We start from the raw sequence: 22,529 nt of genomic DNA on the forward strand, positions 1-22,529 counted from the left end.
GAGTAAGCTCCCAAGGGGCAGGAGACTCCCATTTACCTTGCCTGAAGAGCACAGGAGGATGCTGAGAGGGACCTCTAGACTCCCTACCTTGAGGACTTAAAGAAAATAGCAGCTCCTCAATCTCCAACACTGGCCAGGTTGCATAAAACCAGTTAGAAAAACCAAATTCTCTATAGCGATGAGAGATGAAGATCTTTAAAGTGTAAGAACTCAAGATTCAGGTGCCAAGTTCCACCATGTCTCAACTTCACTGAACAGAGTTAGGGCAAATCTAAGGCACAGCCTATTTTTACCTTTGGAGAATGGGTATCAAAGTTGTAAACTACTACTATGTTTTTAGCATAAGTAAGTTCAAGTTTGATAAATAAATGCCAAATTGCACAAAGTGAAATAGGCCAAGCATATTCTGATTTTCCAACTTCTAGAAAAAATAATCTGACTTTACTTCTACTTTTAATTAAGGAAATACCTTCTCTCCAAAGGTTTATTTGTGTACTTTCCTGCCAGTAAATTCAACTCTTTTGTCTGATTTCTAGAAATTAGTCACAGTATAAGAGAGGCACACTAATAGAAAACAGACATACAGAATGAAATATATGAAAAGAATTTAGTCTTTTTGAGTCACCAATAGTCTTCCTGATATGTCATTGTTAACATATTATAAAACTCTTGGCTAAAACTCAAACAAAGGAAAAGCCACGTTAATTACTCAAAGATTGATAGAATCTGTCTATTCTACTTTAAGAGCCTATAGAAAGAAAAAAGCAAGTAAATGTTCACAAGAAGGTGAATGACTCAATACAGGTATACTCAAATATACATCTTTTGATAATCAAAGGCAGCATTCAAGGGTAGCCTTTCTTCAGTACCAGAAGAAACGGGCAGCAATCCAGGTAATTAGACTAAAGAACACACTTAAAGGTCTACTTCCTCTCCTCCTCCCATTCATAAAATAAACCTGACTTAAAAGAAAAGTACTTTGTTTTTTAATTTCTGAGGATACAAATGAACAGAAAAGCAAAATACAGGGTTTGGTTTTTTCTTATTATCAAGATGGTGGCTCTGGTGAACTGAATGAATTAATTGGTAAAATCAACAGATGCTAATAATGCCAAAATCAAGTTGTCAAGATCAGTGATTCTGTTATCAAATACACATTATGTTCTACATTTTAATATACTTCCTTAAATATACTCAAAAGCAACATTGAGATGGGTCACCAAATTAAGATAAACAGTTAAAACTCCTCTCATAAGAAAACACTACAAGCATTTAAAATGCATTTCCCTTCTGTGTTTATCTACTTCATGTAAGTTTGTAATAAAGACCCAAAATGTACAAGAAATTCATGGGATGATTTCATTGTAGGAGCCTTAATCTACATTAACAATGTGACCAAGTTCCAAATTCCACTTGTAGGACTCTCAAGGTGACCATTTGTTAGAGAAAAAAGGAAATTCAGTCTCTTTCCTTTGGAATGAAATAAAAAGTATGACCTAGTTTCAAGCTTTGTTGCCAAGGAGACTTATTAATTTATTTACAGATTTAGATTAATAGATTAGCAAAAGGGTACTAAATATTCAGTAGTCTGTAAAACCATAAAACAATGTATCTAACTATATTATACCTACTGATCTCTTATGAACACAGTTCTAACCAAGTCAACTTTCTATAGACAGACACTACAACAGAAAGGTCTACTCAAATCTCTGAATTAATTAATCCTTCAAATTAATCTACACAACAGAAAGTCAACTGATTAAAAAGCAAAATTCAGATAACCAAAGTTATACTGAACCATCTGAATAAACAACTAAATCCATATTCACTAAGCTGAGTAGTAACCCAATTGCTTCTGAAGTAACATGAACCAGGCACACACTGTATCTAATTTTCTGTTTATATTACTAATCAACTAAGATTTTATCATCCAAGAAGCCTTGAAAAGCATGCATGATAAAAACATAATACACAGAAAAAGAAACATTTTGCCTAATACTAAAGCCAAAATGCAAAATTTACAATATTAATAACAATTTCTTATAGGGAGTATCTCTTACTGATACATAATGCTTTCTTAAAAATGTTTTACAAGTTGGAAACCAGGAAGCTGAACGAACAAAAGCCATTCCATTTCCTATCAATTCAATTTCCTATCACTTAAATAATATTCTGAATCCCTAAATACGGTTCCTCCAAGTGCAACAGCCCAGGTATCTTTTGAGAGCCCAAAGACAGACCCACCAGTCATGCCTGTCCTGACAAAGTGCAGCCAAGCCTCTCCACATTACATGGCTTTCCTATGCCTCCTGGCTGCTCTGCGGGACAGGTCAAAAGATCAGTAAGCACCTATTCAAACCACCCGCTTGATGCCCCAGATACCTAAAAGGCAGGGTAAGGCGGAAAGGATCCTTCACCCCTCATGAGCATGTAACTGCCCCGTGGGACTTTCCACCACCTGGGTCTTAAGGATTTGGGTTCTGCCCGACCACAAGCACCAGCCTGCAAACAATCTGCCAGCTTCCCAAGTATCCGATGAGGCACAGAGAAGAAATTATAATAACCATAGCACCCCCATAAAAATATAACAATTCTTCTCATACCCCACCTGAGAATTACCAAGGTAACAATAGCCTATCAAAAGTACACACTGACTTGCCTGTGTTTCCAAAGATTTCTACATTGCACTTAAATTACACTTTGGCAATCTGGAAATAATACTAACATATATGCTCAGAGCACCATCCTCATGTTTGAGGACTGAACCAAAGTCCACCCAGTGAATAAACTGTCACTGACTCCAACATAAAACAGGTTATCTTTATTCTTGTTAGCCAAGCTAAAAATTCCAGTTGTCAGTAGCTAAGATGTTATTTGAGCAACATGCATATAAACTAGTATACATTCAAATATTGGTAATGTATAAAAATGTGATAGTAAAGCAACATCTAATTTATTATTATAGCAATGTTTATTAATTATCAAATCACTTATATAGGATGCCAAAAGTTAAAAAACAAAACAAAAAACCCCACTATTTTGCTAAATATTAACTTTTTAAAAAAAGATTCCAGGAAAACATATTAAGGGATACCCTCTTAGAATCTGTTTCCAGTTCTGCCACTGGGTTCCTCTTGGTTCTTTTTATCTGAGTTTTTAGTCCATAGGAAGGGGCTTCCCAGGTGGCGCTAGTGGTAAAGAATCCACCTGCCAATGCAGGAGATGCAGGTTCAATCCCTGGGTTGAGGTCTCCTGGAGTAGGAAATGGTAACCCACTCCGGTATTCTTGCCTGGAAAAGTTCATGGACAGAGGAGCCTGATGAGCTACAGTCCATGCAGCCACAAAGAGTCGGACGCCACTGAGCAACTAAATGCATACACAGTCCATATGACAATTTAGACCTTAACAGGGTCCTATGTAATTATTTGTAAACTGGAGGTGATAAGTAAAACTAATGTTAAAAAAATTATTATCAATACTTTACAAAAAGCAAGAAAAAGGTACCATCAACAAAGAGGGTGCTTACCATCTCACAAAAATACAGTCTTATTAGCAAATGCAAAAATAAAAGTTATTTGTGACCATATTTCTTGAAGTACCATTTCAAAGGGCCACAAAACAAAAATATTTCACAATGAAAATTTAACTAACTTTGAATGAAGGAAAGGGAAGGGCAGCCACAGAACTAGCTTTGACAGTTACGTTAGAAATCAGTGTTTAAACTTATGTTATTTAATGGGACTCCTTTAAAACACACAACTGAAGCAACAGTTCAATGCCACAACCATCCTCATTTAACTTTTTAAATTCAAGCAACCTATTATAAAGTTAAATCTGTATCTACCACATGATCCAGCTATTCCACTCTAATATATTTACCAAAAGAAAAGGAAGCATATGTCCAGAGCAGCTTTACTTGTAATAACCCCAAGCGGAAAACAACCCAAATGTCCACAAAGGGGTGAACGCATAAACAAATTATGGTACAGCCATACAGTGAAATACTACTCAGTGGTTTAAAAAAAAAAAAACTACATGATAACAAGGGGGGATCTAAAAAATATGCGGAAAGAATTCACACAATACAGTATATGATTCCATTCATATAAAATTCTAGAAAATGCAAAATAATCTACAGTGACAAGAGAAACTGTGGGAAAATGAGTATGTTCACTATCTTGACTGTGGCAATGGGCTTCATGAGTGATACTTACGTGAAAACCTACCAAATCTATCACTTTAAACATGTATAGTTATTTTATGCCAATTATACCTCAATAAAAAACAAAAGGAAAAATAATCAAGTCACTAAAACTCTACAGCTCTTACCAATCAGACAGCTCATGAATATATTATGTGCAACCTACCAACTCAGAGAAGGCACTTTGAGAAGTACTATTTTCAAACACACACAAAACAATATCAAAGTTTAAACAAAGAGATCAGAACTCATTTTTCATTACTATGCCAAGCTGACTGCTTCAGTGCTGAAAGGACACCAGCTAAAACACAATATAACAAAGTGAGAATTCACTGGGTGTGGACCTCAAGATTTTTAATTAAATATTTTAATTCAAAAGCTTACCTTCTCTGATCTAGAATATCATTTCTAGAAAAGAGAAATAATCCAAAAATGTAAGAAAAGCCTTATGCATGTTAATTTCAATCTTATTTATCCCAGGAAAAAGGCAAAGAATTAAATCAATGGCACAGGCATGCTTTAGGTCATGGTTTAGCTCTTGTAATAGCCTATTACATGAGCTATTATATTTATAAATGGGAAAAACAGCTGCAAAAATATTAAGCAAAAACATGGCACATACAATATGATCAACAGATTGAAAATAATATATCCTGGGTGGGGGGGGGAAGCACTGATAAGAAAAAACTATATAATGTTAACATTTCAGGACAATGGTTCTCAAACGGTGGTTGCTGGACAGAACAGCATCACCATCATCTGGGATCTTCTCAGAAATGTACATTCACAGGCCCCACTCTAGACTGAGTGAATCACACTATTTCAGGGGTGGGACCCATTTTAACAAACCCTTCAAGTAGGCTTCCCCCATGGCTCAGTCAGTAAAGAATCTGCCTGCAATGCAGGAGACCTGGGTTTGATTCCTGGGTCAGGAAGATCTCCTGGAGAAGGAAATGGCAACACACTCCAGTTTTCTTGCCTGGAGAATGCCATGGACAGAGGAGCCTGGCGGGCTACAATCCATGGGATCCCAAGAGTCAGACGCGACCTAGCGACTAAACCACCACCACAACCAAGTTGTTAAGATCACACTGAAGTTTGAGAACCAGTATTTATTTAAAGGATAGGCTTATGGGAGATGGTTTTCTTTCCCTTTTTGTAACCTATATTTTCCTCAATTATCTTACTACTCGTATAATCCAATTAAAGTTTTTTCATTTAAGTATTTTACTAAAATGTACGCTGCAGGTCTACAGTTAAAAAGCTACTCCACTGTAAGCACTTTCACAGGTCTGAATCATATGCCAAAAAATCCAGTGATTCTTGGAACCATTAAAATCTGGTAAGACTGAAACAAGATACTAAATTACATATAATTATGTATCTATAATATATGTAGATATGTACAGGTCAAGGTGCTGGGGAAACTGCACAATACTAGAAAACCAACAAATCCAGGTTCCTTTAACACACTCATACACACACACGAAAACAGGTAAGGGATTTTTATGGGTCACATCTGCAAAGATTGTTTTCCCCTAAAAGCTGAATTTTTAGGCTTGTGTGTAATTTACTAGAACTGCAGTGCAGGAATCAGATGTTCTGAAGCTGTGAATGCTTACTCATGCAGGTTCCTGCTTAACCCAAGTGCCAGTACGTTATATTTGTCACCAAAATCTAGGCAGAGAAGACAAATTCAGAACACTGAGAGTTGCCAAAGCTTTAACTTTTAGCTTGAAGACCATAAAACTGTTTCACCTTCCATCTTTTCATCTCACTAAAACAGAGATCACAGGAAATAAAAGGCAAACCACACTTTTCCAATGACACTGGAGTTAGTTAAAAGATAATAGAACCGTCTACACTTTTAGCACAAATAAAAGAGCAACAAACACTACTAACTTAGGGACAGAATAACTATGGATCAACAGCAAAACACCCAAGTTGAAGACAAATGGCTACACATTTTAATATTTGTTTTTCAGTTTTTAACATCAATCTTTTAAATAACAGGAAGAGAGATCCCCATATATCCCATCACATAAAATTCACTTTAAACTTTTTTTTTCACTTTAAACTTTCTATTCCTTGAAAAGTCAATTCTGAAAGTAAATATGAGTTATTAAAAAAAAAAAAAAGGTGATACATACAGTCCTCACTTGCTATAACACAACACATACTTTGATTTTTTTTGTTTTAGTTACATAAGCACACACCAAATTTTTCACTACGAAACCCCCAGCATCTAGCCCCAAGGCTGGCACGAGAAGAGTGCAGAAATGACTGAGGGGATGAACCTGTTAATGAAAGCTTCTGAAACCCTAAGGCAGACAACTAGGATTCTATAAGATTCACTAATGCTGATAATGAATTTAGTATAAGACACTGGCCCTTTCTGATCACTGCTCTTAAAGCTTTTACAAGGGAAGCTTACCTTTCTACCATACTTATGAATCCCTGCAGGAGTCGGTTAAATACATTTAAAGTGGTGACTATCCGTTTTTAGCTACCACACTCCCTCTGAAAAAGGGACTCTTTGAAAACTCTTGGTATTATAAAATTAAGTTCCAAAATTTCACACCAATAACAAACACAGTGCTTGCCAAGTTCTCGTTAGCATCAGATCCACTTTTCTGATTTAACCCTGAATATTTCTTGTACTCTTAACAGGTCAGGTTTTCCTCTCCTCTTTTTACCCCTTGAAAATACACTTGATCCTGTGACACCACTCACAAGGCCTCCCCAGCCCCAACTTCTTTTGTATATAAACACACTGGTCACACATTCCCATCAGCTGTTTGGTAGCTCCGCCCCTCCTCCTTTTCCGGGTAGTAACAGAGCAGCCAATAAGCTGTGAGGAGCTGTGCCTACGGCCTTTTGCCTGCATAGGCTTTTCCAAAACAAGCAGTTCCAGCCTTCAGCAGGGGCCACTGGTTCACAGATAAAAGGATCACCAGGCTGTGCAACAGGGTGAGACGAGTAACCCCCACCAACAAGGAAACCCGTGTAATCTGAGCTTGTTTGTTCCTCTACCCAGGAGAACTTAAACCGATATTCCTTTAGGGCAAATCACGCTTTAAGGTCACCAGAGTCCCAGTTCTCAGACAATCTAAATAATCAGCCGGTTCGAGATAGAAACCTCAAAGCTTGCCAGGCTGAGAACAGCACAGTATCACCCACCCACCTCACTTTGCAAAACAAATGGCAACACTATTATTCAACCACCATTCCACAGGATTTGGGCTTTTTGCAAGTTTTTTGATTGGGACACATTCCTACAGGGCCCAAGTCATGTACATCAGTTTCTAGGCTCCTGGAGAGGTTTGCACAACCCTCAGCAAAGGATCAGAAGAGAAACAATGAATGAGTCAGAGTTTCAGAACATAATCGCCCAGCAGACTATTAAGTGCATTGGTGCAAAACACTCACTCCCTCCATAACTTGGAAGTCAGCTCTCCTCCTACCAACCCGTCACAAAAGAAATATCACCAAACAACAACCAGAGAGGGTGTCTCTGAAAGGACCTAAGGAGGTGCTGGAAGGCAGTGGCCAATTAGTTACACATCCTCTTCTTTCCCTACCCCCACGCGCTACTTTCCTACTATATAGATTCCCTGCCAGGCTGTAAATCCTGGTGGCATAATTATGCTCAGGAGACATCCAAAAATGGGCTGAAACAGGAGATTTCAACAAAACCAGCTATCAGCCTACACACCAAAGAAATCAAGGGGGCACTGAGGGGCAAAAAGCAAGTACATTCCTCCAGACCTTTCCTACTTCCTCCACACCATCTTTCATTTTCAACCCTCGACTGTTTCACACAATTGTATTCATTTTAGCAGTATCCTGGTAAATACACCTTGCTTAAATTTCATGGTAAATATACCTTGCTCAAAAAACTGTTGTCTCCATTTGGGCCTACTAATGTGAATTCAACAGAGAAACGAGGCCACAAAATCTCTCACACACCCACCCCAACACACATGCACAACAAAAGGAAATACAAAAAATTTAACTCAGACCAGAAAATAACAAACATGAAACAAAGATAACCTCTGGCTTTTAAATCCCGAGACTGTTGTCCTCCTATCTCAGACATGTACAATTTTAAAGCGCCTCTGCTTTCTTTTGTCAGAAAGGAGGAAGGTGGGGAAAGAACAGAAGGCCAATGCATCTTTGCCTTTCTTCATCTTCTACTAAAAATAAGCTATGAAATAAGCCACTTAGGGGAAGAAAAAAAAGAAAGACACCCTGCTGTTCTTTGTCTGTTTTCTTCCCCCTCTCCACCCCCCACACCCCGACTCCTAAATACGGTAATCATTCTAGATGCCACAACTACTAAATGAACAAAAGGCACTGTATGGAAAAGGCATCAGGTCAAGTAAGGCCTCACCCTCTTTATCCTCAGCCTTCTAAAAAAATATATGTAAGTATATAATTTGAGAATCTGACATTGATCAAAGACAGCTGGAATTCTCTCTCACCCCCATCCCAATTAAACATTAGGTAGAAATTTGCATTAGGTGTGACAGTAAGTCTCAATTCAAGATAAAAATAACTCAAGATTCTGCCACCATGTCATTTCCTAGTTTCTAAACAAAAATAAAACCCGAAACTGCTTTGTGTAAAATGTACACACAGCCATAGTTACAAGTTTTCCTGCCACCTTATGAAAAGCCAACATTACGGCTATCATTCACACATTTACAAAACTCAATCATAGCCACGAACAGCTCATAAAGAGTCAGTTTCACTTGTGCCTAAACATATATTTGGTACATAATATATACTTTATTACTTGCTCCTCTAATTCCCACTCCCACCTCCCCCAAATTCTAAACTTCTAACCCTAAACTGAGACGTTCATGTACTGTTTCTAATTTCTAATCAAGTTTTCCTGAGTGAAGAGAAAAACATCTTATTCCTGAAAAGATTATGGAGTTGGGGGGGGGGGGGGGGGAGAATCACTTGCCCAGGCAACTTCCCTTCCATCCCCCACTTCTAAACCAAATGAAAAAAACTACTTTTTTAAAACTTCAGCGAATTCTTTAAGTGAGTGTTCAACAATAATCATCGATCTCTACAAACTGGTAAAACATCCAATCAAAAACAGTAAAAATAAAAGGAAGAAAGAAGGAATTCACCTGAAGAATCTAGCCAAACAACTTGAGTTATATAAACAAAACCCAGCAACAGGGGGAAATGGTGGGGGGATGGGGGTAAAGGAGAAACAGAAGCAGGAGACAGGACTTTTTAAACTGCGTTTCACACACTACCCCTCTCCAGCCCCAGGTTCCCCCTCTTCCGAGGGATTTAGTCTTTCGGAACCCTGGGCTCCTCTCTCTCATCACTCTCTAAATTACCCCTCAAAAAATGTCTCGATTTGTCACAGGAACCTTCGCGAATTTCTCTAGCTGGTCATGAAATAATCGGTCTGGACTCCAACCAAAACCACTGCCTGAAGGACTCTTATCAGTTAGAGCTTTCCCACTGCTACCTCCAAAGTACATAAAGTTGGGGGTGGGGGGAGTAGGAAAATAAAGGGTGTCACTTAGCAAGAACAGGGCAGTTATTATGAGCACCTTATTCTCATACAGGGAGTTTGCTTAACTGGCTAGTGCAGGGGCTATTTGGTCAAGGAGATCCTCTTTTTCTCCTTCCCCCTCAGCTGTCATAGCCACAATATGGAGGGTGGCTTGCTGGAGGGCCTGGGGGTCCTCACCACATACTATGGGTGGGATAGGCTTTGTCGGTAGGAAGAAAAGAGTGGGGTTCTTCTAAGGACCAGAAAGCTTAATAGGGGTAGCTGATCTAAAATATTCAGAGCTCTTTAATACAAGAGGGGGGCACTGAGCAGACTACTCTCTTCCTAATATAGAAAGGAATTAGGGATAAAGGAGGTCACTTGAGTTACCCCAGTTCAAGAAGCACTGTGAGAGGAGGGAATGAAGGCATCTCAAGAAAAGGAGAAAGGCTTCGCTCTACGGAATTTCTATCTCGAGTCCCCAAATTCAGAGCGAGCAAACAGGAAAAAGAAGGTGGGCTTGGTGGTGGAGAGAGAGGGCTGGTACTGCAAAAAAAAAAAAAAAAGGCCCATTTGGGAGTCCAAACGTCGTGGAGAAAAGTCACGGGGACTAGGGGTACGGAAAAAGCGTGGAACAACGCACATTTCGGGGTGCTGCAGATAAAGGGGGAGCTGAGAAGGATCTCGGCTCCTGGGAGGTGCCAAGGAGCCTCCGTAGGCACTGGGAGGAGGGAGGGGTGGGAGGAAGCCTTGGACAGTGGGCTGGAGTGCCACTGGGCCCCTGCTTAGGTTTCAGGGGGTGCCCCGGGCATCCCCATATCGTCCCCCACGTAGAACCCGAATTCCGCCCCCTCCACGAAGGATACAGCTTGACCACGTCCGTGTCCATCCGCCTCTTGCCCGGACTAGGGGATGACATGGTGTCGCCGCTGCCTCCCCGTCGCCTGCGCCGCCGCCGCCTCTCGCCCTTCCTCAGCCCGCCTGTCACGGGCCCCGGGCCCCGGCTGTGAGGAGCCCGCGGCCGCGCCGGCTCCTCGATGGAGGTGGCAACACCCCCGCGGTCCTGTTTGGTCCCGTCAGCCGCCGCCGCCGCCGCCGCCCCCCGCACGGGGGGGAACACCGGGCACTGTCCGGCCGAGTGGGGGTGGGGACCCCGCGGCGCACGGCTCGGGCTGCCCCTCTCCGGCTGTGGGTTCCGCCGCGGCCCGGACCTGGCGCTCCTCTGCGCCGCGCGTCGCTCCCTCCTGCCTGCTCTAGCTCTCTCGCCTGCTCGCCCGCTCACCCTCTCGCCGGCTCCCAAGCCGCCTCCACGACAAGCGGACGACTCCTGCTCAATCGGCCTCTCTACCCCAGCCTCGCTCTGGGCGCCGTGACGTCACCTCTGTGACGTCATCGGCGGGGCGGGCCCAGCTGGCGAAAGGGGTGGGGTGCCGCGGCGGCGGCGTGGGCTTTTGCAGGGGATTCTGGGAGTTGTAGTTCCTCTTTTTCCTGCCCGCCCAGCTTTCTGCCCCCTCCCCCAACTCCCTCACACACTTAATCGCTCAACTGTCAGCGTCGTTGTCATCATCAAAAACGATAATGGTTAATAATGGCAGTATCATCATATTCATGTGTTTCAGGGTAATGAACCTCCTTCCCACATACACTGTTAAAAAGTCTGTTTATTTGATTTAAGGAAGCCAAGGTGGCAATTAACCCAAACAGGCACCAAAATCTAGAAATTCCTAAACCAGCAGGTTCCCTGCCCTCTGCTCCCACCTTGAAAGGAGAGAATAGCCAGGCTTCTTCAAGCTTGCAAATCAGGGTTTGCTATCCTTCATGTGTATAGGGTCATTTTTTCAAGGATTAGAGTTGAGACAGCATGATGGCAAGTTGGTTGTAACATCTTTAATCTACACAGTATGAGGTGATTTCACAAAGTGAATGACTGAAAGAAGCAGAAGTACCCCAAATATACTGTTGTTTAGGACAGTTTGTTCTGCCTTCCAAACTCCTAGAGCAAACCTATAACTTCATCGTTCATTCAGTAAGCATTTATTGATTACCCATTGTGTGGTAATCACTCTGGTGGACATGAGGATATCATGGTGAACTTTAAATTTACACAGCCCTCCCAATGTGGTCTAGATCTAGACTGTCAGCATCACCTGGGAACTTGTTAGAAACGCAGGCTAGAACTTCACCTCAGACCTACTGAATTAGAATTTGCAATTTAACAAGGTCCCCCGGTGATTCCTTTGTGCAGTAAAGTTTGAGAGACACAGCTCTACAAGGCGGAGAAGGCAATGGCACCCCACTCCAGTACTATTGCCTGGAAAATCCCATGGACGGAGGGGCCTGGTGGGCTGCAGTCCATGGGGTCACTAGGAGTCGGACACGACTAAGCGACTTCACTTTCACTTTTCACTTTCATGCATTGGAGAAGGAAATGGCAACCCACTCCAGTGTTCTTGCCTGGAGAATCCCAGGGACGGGGGAGCCTGGTGGGCTGCCATCTATGGGGTCCCACAGAGTCGGACACGACTGAAGCGACTTAGCAGCAGCAGCAACAGCAGCAGCTCTACAAGGCACTCCAAAAGAACTGATGTGGAATCCTGGAGTCAACCAGGCAAAGGGGCCAGGAAGGAGTGTTCCAGGCAGCTCCTGCATTTATATCACATTTTTGCTACCATCTATTTTCAAAATTTTTATCTATTCCCTTGTCCCCATGAACACGCTTGTAGTCTGTCAAACCACGTGCTGTGAGTTGGGTCCCCTTATGTAACCTCCTATGCATGCTCGCATGCACACACACATAAACATACACACACACACATGAACCTGGAGCAGCAGCAATCACTTAAAATTGAATGTTGTTTGTGCCTGTCATTTCATCCCCCAAAAGACCCATTATTGTTGAGTGTGTGTGTTAATTATACATAACACAAAATTTGCCATTTTAGCCATTTTAAAATGTAAAATTCAGTGGTATTAAGTATATTCACAGTGTACTACAATCATCATCACTACCTATCTCCAGAACTATCACTCTAAACAGAAACTCTGTATCCATCAAACAATCATTTCTTACTTATTTCTCACTCTCCGCAGTGCCTGGTCACCTCTATTCTGTCTGACAAATACAGGCTATTTTAACTGCTTCTAAAAGGGCTGTATTGCTCTTTCCTATTGCACATTGCAGTTCTGTCAGAAGGAACACATGTTTGAATGACGAGATTTCTAACCCCCTTTATTTGACCACTTTGTTAAAGGGAGATAAGGCCAGAGCAGGGAATTGTTCATGACTGTGTCTCCTTTAGGCTCTCCAGGCTCCCGTTGCTGCTCCCTCCCCTCCCCACCTGGTTCCCTGTTCCCCTTCACCTGAGTGATTCCCAAGCTTTGGTGTGCTTCATAATCACCTGGGGAGCTTGTTAAGCTCACAAATGTCCAGAGCCCACCCATGGGGATTCTGATTCCAAAGGTCTGGGATGGGGCTTGGACATCCAAGTCTTTAACAATCTCCCCAGATGATGCTGATGCAGGCCAAAGTTTGAGAACCACTGCTGGAAGATTCCAATAGGCATCAGCACTATCAAAACACCTGCCTGACCCTCTAGGTGGGTCCTGTGCTTCCATAAAGTCCTATGTAAATAAGGATGTTTTCTTCCCCACCTGATATCAAGTTAGCAAGCTTATGGAGGACCCGAAGGTATTTTGAGCTGGTCAAAGGTGGAACATATGAGAAAGAAGGGCATAGGGTGGATCTAGACATTTTCCCTGATGCTTTAATCTTTACAGATGTTATGCTGCTGTGATCTAAGTACTAAGCAAAAATCATCAGGGGAGTGATTAGAGAGGCTTGCTCTGGATCACTCTAGGGAAGGTGGGGCTGCTCTACCTAAGAATGCATTTAGCCTCTGAGCAATCCTTGAAAAGGAATCACCCTTCCTAGTAAGCATCTTAGCTCTGGGTTACTTAGGACAAACCTGCCCCTCCCCAGACCATAATTATGCCTCAGTTAATTGCTTATACCCACCCTGAGCCTCAGTTTTCTCATCTGTAAACTGTGGCTCATAATGCCCTACCCACTTGAGTGGGTTGGTGGAATCAATGGAAAAGATTAATGTGAAAGCCCCTTGTAAACTATAAATTGCTTTTCATAATTATAAGTGTGATGATATTACTGGTGGTATTATTAATATCAGTCTCCCATTGCCCCACTCCTTATATGCTGTAAGTCATATAAGAAGAAAAGCATTCACTTTCAGGGGGTATTTTTAATTTTATTAATATTTATTTATTTATTTGGTCATGCATGGCATGCAGGATCTTAGTTCCCCAACCAGTGATCGAAACTGTGGCCCCTGCAGTGGAAGCATGGAGTTCTAACCACTGGATCGCCAGGGAATTCCCTTTTCTGGTATTGTTTTAAGGATGTCATAGGGTCCATCTTTGCGTGAAGGTATGTTCACATTCTTACTGAGTTTCTCTCTGGGCATTTTGCCATCTGCTCCTTCATAAATCCACTGCCCCCTTTCTGACTTCTTCTCCATTCCCTCCTCTTTCTGGAGCTTCAGAGGGCTTCTGAACCCGCCCTTGACCACATAGGTTCAAAAGGTGGCTCCAAAATGGTGCCAAGTGACAGCCCTGGTTTGACATCTTTTGGCTTCTGGACCTGGAGCTCCTCTTGAGCAGAGTAAGTTTGTGCTCACCTTTCCCCCCAAGGTTTCAGCTATTCAGAATGTCAATAATTTACTCTAAAACAACACCAGGGCCTGGGAGTGTCTGTTTATATGTGTGCACTCATGGCAGTGCGCTAGAATGAGCCATGTTCTTCCTTATCAGGGACAACCAGTGGCGCTACGAGGGCACAGCTGTTCAGCCCTGACTGACTCGCCACTTTTGCAATCTGGGAAATGTATTCAGGCCTGTTTATCTCTCCCCAGGGCAGGGCCAAGCTTGACCAAAGGAGTCTCTGATCTAAGGAGCAGCTTCTCAAAGGCAAGAAAACAAGTTTGCAGAGAATATACTGCTTTGAGCAAGACATTCAGACGGAGTAAGATGAACCCATCATTCGGCGGAGTATGTAAAAGAGCCTAGCCCAGAAGCTTCTCTATCTCCGGAGGTCCCTACTAACACAATGGCCCTAAAACTAAAGTGAATTTATCACGGTCCCCACCAGATGTGAAAGTCCCCCAGATAAGGCCTTCTGATTCTGTTTGACCATTTCTGTCGAGAAATAGTCTCATTTTTAGTCTGGAGCTCTTTGTATCAGAGATCACAGATCCAGAGCCCTCAAGAGGGCAATAAATTCAGCAGTTTTCTTGCTGCCAGGAAATGAAAGCTTAAAACTCATTTCAAGTCTCTTCCGTGTAACCCTGTTACAACTTGTCCCCACAGAAGCAGTCAGTAGGGCTCGAATAGCCAGCAGTGGCCAGGATGGCAAGATTGCATCTCCTAACTGCTGTCATTCTCTTGGGATTCTCTGCATACTCCCTCTAACAGCAGGCCCCCTGGGGAAACACCAACACCCCCCCACCTGCACCAAACAAGCATGATTCATGTGGAACTTGGAGACAGATACCTTGATGTAACTTGGGCAAGAAACCTAATCTTTATGTCCCAGTTTACTCATCTGTAAAATGGGATGATAGCACCTGCATTACCCTTGCCTGGATCAAATAGAAGAAGAGATGCTATAATCTCTAAAGATCTAGCCTTGGATAAGATATTACCATGTCCTTCTTACACACACACACACACACACACACACACACACATACACACACACGCACTCCATAATGCCAAGGCTCAAGGAGAGAGGGAGGTTGGAAATTATCCACACCTACATTATTCATTGAGGCCAGTTCCCTGTTTGGAACCCTTGTTTTGCCAGTCGTGGCTTCCTGTGTTTCCTTTGCTGCTTCCTCATCTCTCCCATCTGGAAATGCTAGAGGCCCCTGGCCTGCTCCCCAGGCCTCTGGGGAGCAGAGGCCTCTGTTCTCCTTTGTCTACGTTTAATCCCTATGTGACCTCATCCAGTCTCAGAGCTATAACTGCCCTCTGTGCTCTGACTCCCTAATGTACATTTCTGATTGGGACCTCGCTCCTGAACTCCAGACATGAATATATGGCTGCCTGTTCAACATCTTTGCGTGTCCAAAAATAAACTGCCGATAGCCTCCCCACCACCTCCTCACATAGTTTTTCCCTTCTCAGTAAATGGCCAGTATTAAGTTGGATACATGAAATGGTTACTTTTTAAGGCCAAGAACAATCAAATATCAGCAACATCATTTGGTTCAACTAAATACATCCTTCTAGCTGCTGAGGTCATGGACTTAACAATCCTTGACCCCTCCTTCTAATACTGAAATCGGCATCCTTACTAGAATTGCTTCCCAACAGGCCTCCTCTCTTTAACCACTGAATTCACACAGATAGGAACCAGTGATCCTTTTAAACCATAAACCAGATACCCACTGTTCAAAATCCTCTGAGGACTCCCATTTAACTCCATACTAAAGCCAAAACCATTGCAGGCTTCGCATGCCATATAGGAGCTGCTCCTACCTTCTTCCCTCACTCACACTTTTCTAGCCATACTGGCCTTCTAGCTGTTCCTTAGACGTACCAAGTATGCACCTGCCTCAGGGTCTTTGAACTTGCCACTTTTGGTCTAAAACATTCTACATTTAGCTTAAAAACTTGGCTTCCTCCCTTCTCTCCTTTAGGGCTTTACCGAGATGTCACCTTCTCAGTAGAGTCTTCTCTGGGCATTCTATTTAAAATTGCAGTCCTAGCTCTACCCCAGTGTCTCCTCTTCCCCTTCCCTGTTTTGTTTTCTCCCTAGGACTTAGCACCATCTCATATATACATTTGGAGAAGGCAATGGCACCCCACTCCAGTACTCTTGCCTGGAAAATCCCATGGACAGAGGACCCTGGTAGGCTGCAGTCCATGGGGTCGCTAGAGTCAGACACGACTGAGCGACTTCACTTTCACTTTTCACTTTCATGCATTGGAGAAGGCAATGGCAACCCACTCCAGTGTTCTTGCCTGGAGAATCCCAGGGATGGGGGAGCCTGGTGGGCTGCCGTCTATGGGGTCGCACAGAGTTGGACACGACTGAAGTGACTCAGCAGCCGCAGCAGCATATATACATTACATACTGTCTATTAATTAGTTATGTTTGTCTTCTCCCTCCACCAAAATGTAAGCTGCAAGAAGGCAGGGATTTTGTCTGTTTCACTCACTGCAATTCATGCAATGGCTAGAACTGCATGTGGCACACAGTGTTCAAATATCATATAAATAAAAGGAAGAAAGGACGACTCTAGCTAAAAAGGCAACCAAAAATAAGCAGCTTAAAGCAGTCCTTTGGATGCTCACAAAGTTACTCCTTCCTAATGCCCTCTACAGAGTAGCAGGAAACCCTGTATGTTGAGCACCTTCTCTGTGCCAGGCACTGTGCCAAGGTGTGTTACAACCTAACACCTGAAAGGACAGATGTGATTTTGCCTATTTTATGGATGAAGAACCTCAAGTTCAAAGAAGGTAAGTAATTGGCCCCCAGTCACATAGCCAGTAAATGTCAGCACCAGGATTCAGATCAGCTGGGCAACCCTGTTTGTTAACTCACATGAAAATCTTCATTTGCTGACATTGATGAACTCCTTATTCTGAAGGCCAACCCCAATTCCACTTCCTCCATGCCTGACCTCCATGCATGACCATGAAGACTTCCAGGCCATTCTAAACCCAACTAATGTTCCTCTGTAAAGGAAGAGTCTGTGCCTCCGGTCCAGAGTTCCCCATCTCAGCAGATGGCACCACCATTTGGCCAGAGGCTCAGGCTGTCCTTGGAGTCTCCCTTAACTGTTTTTTCCCTTCATTCCCACGCCCATCAGCAAACTCCATAAGAACTCCCCTTCTGGGACACACTTGGCAAAACTAAGTCCTTTGCCCTGTGCCATCACCTAATCTGAGACGCCATGAAGTAAGGTGAAGTGAAGTCACTCAGTCATGTCTGACTCTTTGCGACCCCACGGACTGTAGCCTACCAGGTTCCTCCATCCATGGGATTTTCCAGGGAAGAATACTAGAGTGGGTTGCCATTTCCTTCTCCAGGAGATCTTCCTGACCCACAGATTGAACTCAGGTCTCCCACATTGTAGGTAGATGCTTCACCATCTGAGCCACCAGGGAAGCTCTGCAATAAATCCTACTTATCAGCCTCTCTGCTTCCTCTCTTGTTCCTTCTGACCACCACACTCACCACCCAGGAGCCAGAGAGATATTTTAAAATATAATTTGACCCAAGGAACTCCTCACTCATGATTCATTAGTAGGTCATCCTTAAATGTAGACTAAAATCTCAATTCTGTGATGCTATATAATCTGGATTTAAGCTACCTTTTCAACCTCATTTCCTGCCTCGATGACACGCCCTCAGGCTCTGTCAGTGCTTGTGTCCAGGGACACACCAAGCCTGTTTCCACGTCAGGGCCTCTGAGCTGGCTGTTCCTTCTTGCTGGAATGCCCTTTCCTGAATCCTTGTGGCCAACTCCCTCCTTAATGCATTTAGTCAATGTCTGCCTTCAGAGAGGCCTTCTCTGACCCCCTTTTGTAAAAAGATTTACCCTTTGGATTTCCCTGCTGGTCCAGGGATTAAGACTCCATGCTCCCAGTGCAGGAGGCCTGGGTTCTGGGTATGCAGGTTCTATCCCTAGTCAGGGAACTATAATAGATCCCACGTGGTCTGCATGCCCCAATGAAGGTCCAGTGCAATTAAGACATGGCATAGCCAAATACATAAAAAATAAATTTAAAAAAGATACACACCCCTAACCTTTATCTCCTTACCTTGCATTAGATTTTTTGCTTTGTAATTATTTTAGATTTTTATTTTGGAAATGTTCAAATATGCTCGAAATATGAGAAAACACAACAATAACCACCCAAATACCCACCATCCAAATTTAACAACTTTAACATTTTGCCATATTTGTTTTACTTGCATATAGAAGGCAATGGCAACCCACTCCAGTACTCTTGCCTGGAAAATCCCATGGACAGAGGAGCCTGGTAGGCTGCAGTCCATGAGGTCACTAGGAGTTGGACACAACTGAGCGACTTCACTTTCACTTTTCACTTTCATGCATCAGAGAAGGAAATGGCAACCCACTCCAGTGTTCTTGCCTGGAGAATCTCAGGGACAGGGGAGCCTAATGGGCTGCCGTCTACGGGGTCACACGGAGTCGGACACGACTGAAGCGACTTAGCAGCAGCAGGCATGTATGTATATGTACATTTTTTGGCTAAACTTTTTGAAAATAATCTTCAGACACCATGACACTTCAGCCCTGCATACATCAGCATGCATACCTTGCAAACAAGGACATTTTCCTTTATAACCATATCATTATCACACATAAGAAAATAAGCAATGAGTCTCTGTTGTTGTTGTTCAGTCACCTAGTCATATATGATTCTTTGCAACCCATGGACTGCAGCACTCCAGGCCTCCCTGTCCCTCACCATCTCCTGGAGTTTGCCCAAGTTCATGTCCATTGCATTGGTGATGCCATCCAACCGTCTCATCCTCTGACATCTCCTTCTCCCCTGCCCTCGATTTTTCCCAGTATCAGAGACGTCTAATGAGTCATCTGTTAGCATCAGATGACCACAAAATACTGGATCTTCAGCTTCAGCATCAGTCCTTCCAGTGAATATTCAGGATTGATCTCCCTTAAGATTGACTGGTTTGATCTCCTTGCTGTCCAAGGGACTTTCAGGAGTCTTCTCCAGCACCATGGTTCAAATGCATCAATTCTTTGGTGTTCTGCCTTCCTTAGAGTCCAGCTCTCACAACCATACGTGATCACTATATGGACCTTTGTCAGCAGAATGATGTCGCTACTTTTCAACACACTGTCTAGGTTTGTCATCGCTTTCCTGCCAAGAAGCAACCGTCTTCTGATTTCATGGCTGCAGTCACGGCCCACAGTGATTTTCAGTTCAGTCACTCAGTCGTGTCCGACTCTTTGCGACCCCATGGACTGCAGCACACCAGGCCTCCCTGTCCATCACCAGCTCCTGGAGTTCACTCAAACTCATGTCCATTGAATCGGTGATGCCATCCAACCACCTCATCCTCTGTCGGCCCCTTCTCCTCCTACCTTCAATCTTTCCCAGCATCAGGGTCTTTTCAAATGAATCAGTTCTTCGCATGAGGTGGCCAAAGTATTAGAGTTTCAGCTTCAACATCAGTCCTTCCAATGAATATTCAGGAATTATTTCCTTTAGGATGGACTGGTTGGACCTCCTTGCAGCCCAAGGGACTCTCAAGAGTCTTCTCCAACACCACAGTTTAAGACCATCAATTCTTTGGCAGACAGCTTTCTTTATAGTCCAACTCTCACATCCATACATGACTTCTGGAAAAACCATAGCCTTGACTAGACGGACCTTTGTTGGCAAAGTAATGTCTCTGCTTTTTAATATGCTATCTAGCAACAACTTTTCTTCCAAGGAGCAAGTGTCTTTTAATTTCATGGATGCAGTCACCCTCTTGCAGTGATTTTGGAGCCCCCCAAAATAATGTCTGTCACTGTTTCCACTGTTTCCCCTTCTATTTGCCATGAAGTGATGCCATGATCTTACTTTTCTGAATGTTGAGTTTTAAGCCAACTTTTTCACTCTCATCTTTCACTTTCATCAAGAGGCTCTTTAGTTCTTCTTCGCTTTCTGCCATAAGGGTGGTGTCATCTGCATATCTGAGGTTATTGATATTTCCCCTGGCAATCTTCATTCCAGCTTGTGCAGTGATTTTAGAGCCCAAGAAGAGGAAATCTGTCATTGTATCCACCTTTTCCCCTTCTATTTGCCATGCAGTAGTGGGGCCGGATGCCTTGATCTCAGTTTTTTTTAATACTCTTAAGCCGGCTCTTTCACTTTACTCCTTCACTGTCATCAAGAGGCTCTTTAGTTCCTCCTCACTTTCTGCCATTAGAGTGGTATCATCTGCATATCTGGTATCTGAGATTGTTGATGTTTCTCCCGCCTTTCTTGATTCCAGCTTGTAACTCTTTGAGCCTGGCATTTCTCATGATGTGCTAAGGGTATAGGTTAAACAAACAAGGTTATAGCAGACAGCCCTGTTGTACTGGTTTCTCAATCTTAAACCAATCATGTGTTCCATTCAGAGTTCTAACTGTTGCTTCTTGACCCGCATACAGGTTTCTCAGGAGCCAGGTAAGATGGTCTGGTGTTCCCATCTCTCTAAGAGCTTTCCACGGTTTGTCATGATCCACACAGTCAAAGGTTTTATTGTAGTCAATGAAACAGAGATAGATGTTTTTCTGAAATTCCCTTGCTTTCTGTCTAATCCAGAGAATGTTGGCAATTTGAACTTTAGTTCCTCTTCCTTTTATAAGCCCAGCTTGGACATCTAGAAGTTGTTGGTTCACATAATGCTGAAGCCTAACATGCAAGATTTTAAACATGACCTTACTAGCATGTGGAGATGAGTGCAACTTCAATGGTTAGCACATTCTTTGGTACTACCCTTCTTGGGAATGGGATGAAGATTGACCTTTTCCAGTCCTGTGACCACTGCTGGGCCTTCCAGATTTGCTGACATAATGAATGCAAAACCTTGATGGCATCATCCTTTAGGGATTTGAATAGTTCTGCTGAAATTTCATCACATCCACTAGCTTTATTAACAGCAGTCCTTCTTAAGGCCCACTTGATTTCGCACTCCAGAGTATCTGGCTCTGGGTGACTAACCACAGTATCATGGTAATCTGGTTCATTAAGATCTTTTTTATACAGTTCTCCTGTGTATCCTTTCCATCTTTTCTTGATCTTTTCAGCGTCTACTAGGTCTCTACCATTTTTATCCTTTATTGTGCCCATTTTGGGGTGGAATCCTCCCTTGATATTTCCGATTTTCCTAAACAGATCTCTAGTCTTTCCTCTTTTGCTGTTTTCTTCTATTATTAAGCACTGTTCACTGAAGAAGGCCTTTTTGTCTCTCCTAGCTATTCTTTGGAACTTTGCATTTAATGTGATGTACCTTTCTCTCTCTCCCTTGCTTTTTGCTTCTCTTCTTTCTTCCGCTGTTTATAAAGCCTCCTCAGATAACCACTTTGCCTTCTTGCTTTTCCTTTTCTTTGGGATGCTTTTATTCACTGCCTCTAATGTCATCTAATTTCCAGTTCATAATCAAATGTTCCTAACTGTTCCCTCTATGGCTTTTTTTTTTTGAGCCAGAATCCATTGAAGAGTCCCATGATGTATTTTGATTTTATATCTCTTTAGTCAGAGGACATTTGGGGAATTATATTTATATTTATAGTTCTTAGGGGACTTCCATGGTGGTCCACTGCAGGGGGTGCAGGTATGATCTCTAGTCAGGGAAATAAGATCCAACATGCAGCGTAACATGGCCAAAGAATAGAAAAAAAAATTTTTTTAATAAAAAAAATAAAACATAGTTCTTTGGGTTTCAACCCTCCTACATCTGTCCTCTCACCCCTACAGCTATCACTATGCTATATACACAGAGGCAGTCAATAAATAATTGATAAGGACTAATTGAAAAGTCCTACTCTTGCATATAAATCTTGTCCATGAATGTTTATAAGCACCGTTATTCTTAATGGTAGAAACAACCCAAATGTCAATCAACTAATGAATGGATAAGTAAAATGGTATAACCATTTGTAAATGGTATAACCATCTGTAAATAATGGGATATTGTTCAGCAGTGAAGAGAAATGAAATACTAACTCACCCTGGTTGAGCCTTGAAGATAT

The 22,529-nt window shown here is 42.6% G+C and overlaps 1 protein-coding gene and 1 long non-coding RNA gene across 5 annotated transcripts in view; one reads left to right on the top strand and one right to left on the bottom strand.

Annotated features, from left to right (window-relative positions):
* The window catches only part of UBE2H (ubiquitin conjugating enzyme E2 H), a 103,135-nt gene extending 92,015 nt beyond the window's left edge, over window positions 1-11,120 (bottom strand). The window contains exon 1 of one of the 2 annotated variants that reach the window (XM_025291519.3): window positions 10,593-11,120. In XM_025291519.3, the coding sequence (XP_025147304.1) occupies window positions 10,593-10,645 (53 nt within the window). In that variant the 5' untranslated portion in view covers window positions 10,646-11,120. The remainder of the gene's footprint in view (window positions 1-10,592) is intronic. The other variant, XM_006043406.4, reaches the window with a different exon arrangement.
* Window positions 11,121-13,241: 2,121 nt separating this feature from the next.
* Window positions 13,242-15,371, top strand: LOC123334903. Of its 3 annotated transcripts, none has more exons than XR_006553099.1 (4): window positions 13,242-13,656; window positions 14,032-14,167; window positions 14,277-14,401; window positions 14,652-15,371. It is a non-coding gene; the product is annotated as an uncharacterized LOC123334903 (long non-coding RNA). The 3 variants fall into 3 exon arrangements; XR_006553098.1 differs by having other exon boundaries at window positions 13,244-13,656; window positions 14,283-14,401; XR_006553100.2 differs by lacking the exon at window positions 13,242-13,656 and adding an exon at window positions 13,673-13,938 and having other exon boundaries at window positions 14,283-14,401.
* Window positions 15,372-22,529: the final 7,158 nt, after the last annotated feature.

Source organism: Bubalus bubalis, chromosome 8 (genome assembly GCF_019923935.1).
Source record: "Bubalus bubalis isolate 160015118507 breed Murrah chromosome 8, NDDB_SH_1, whole genome shotgun sequence".
NCBI classification, from domain to species: domain Eukaryota; kingdom Metazoa; phylum Chordata; class Mammalia; order Artiodactyla; family Bovidae; genus Bubalus; species Bubalus bubalis.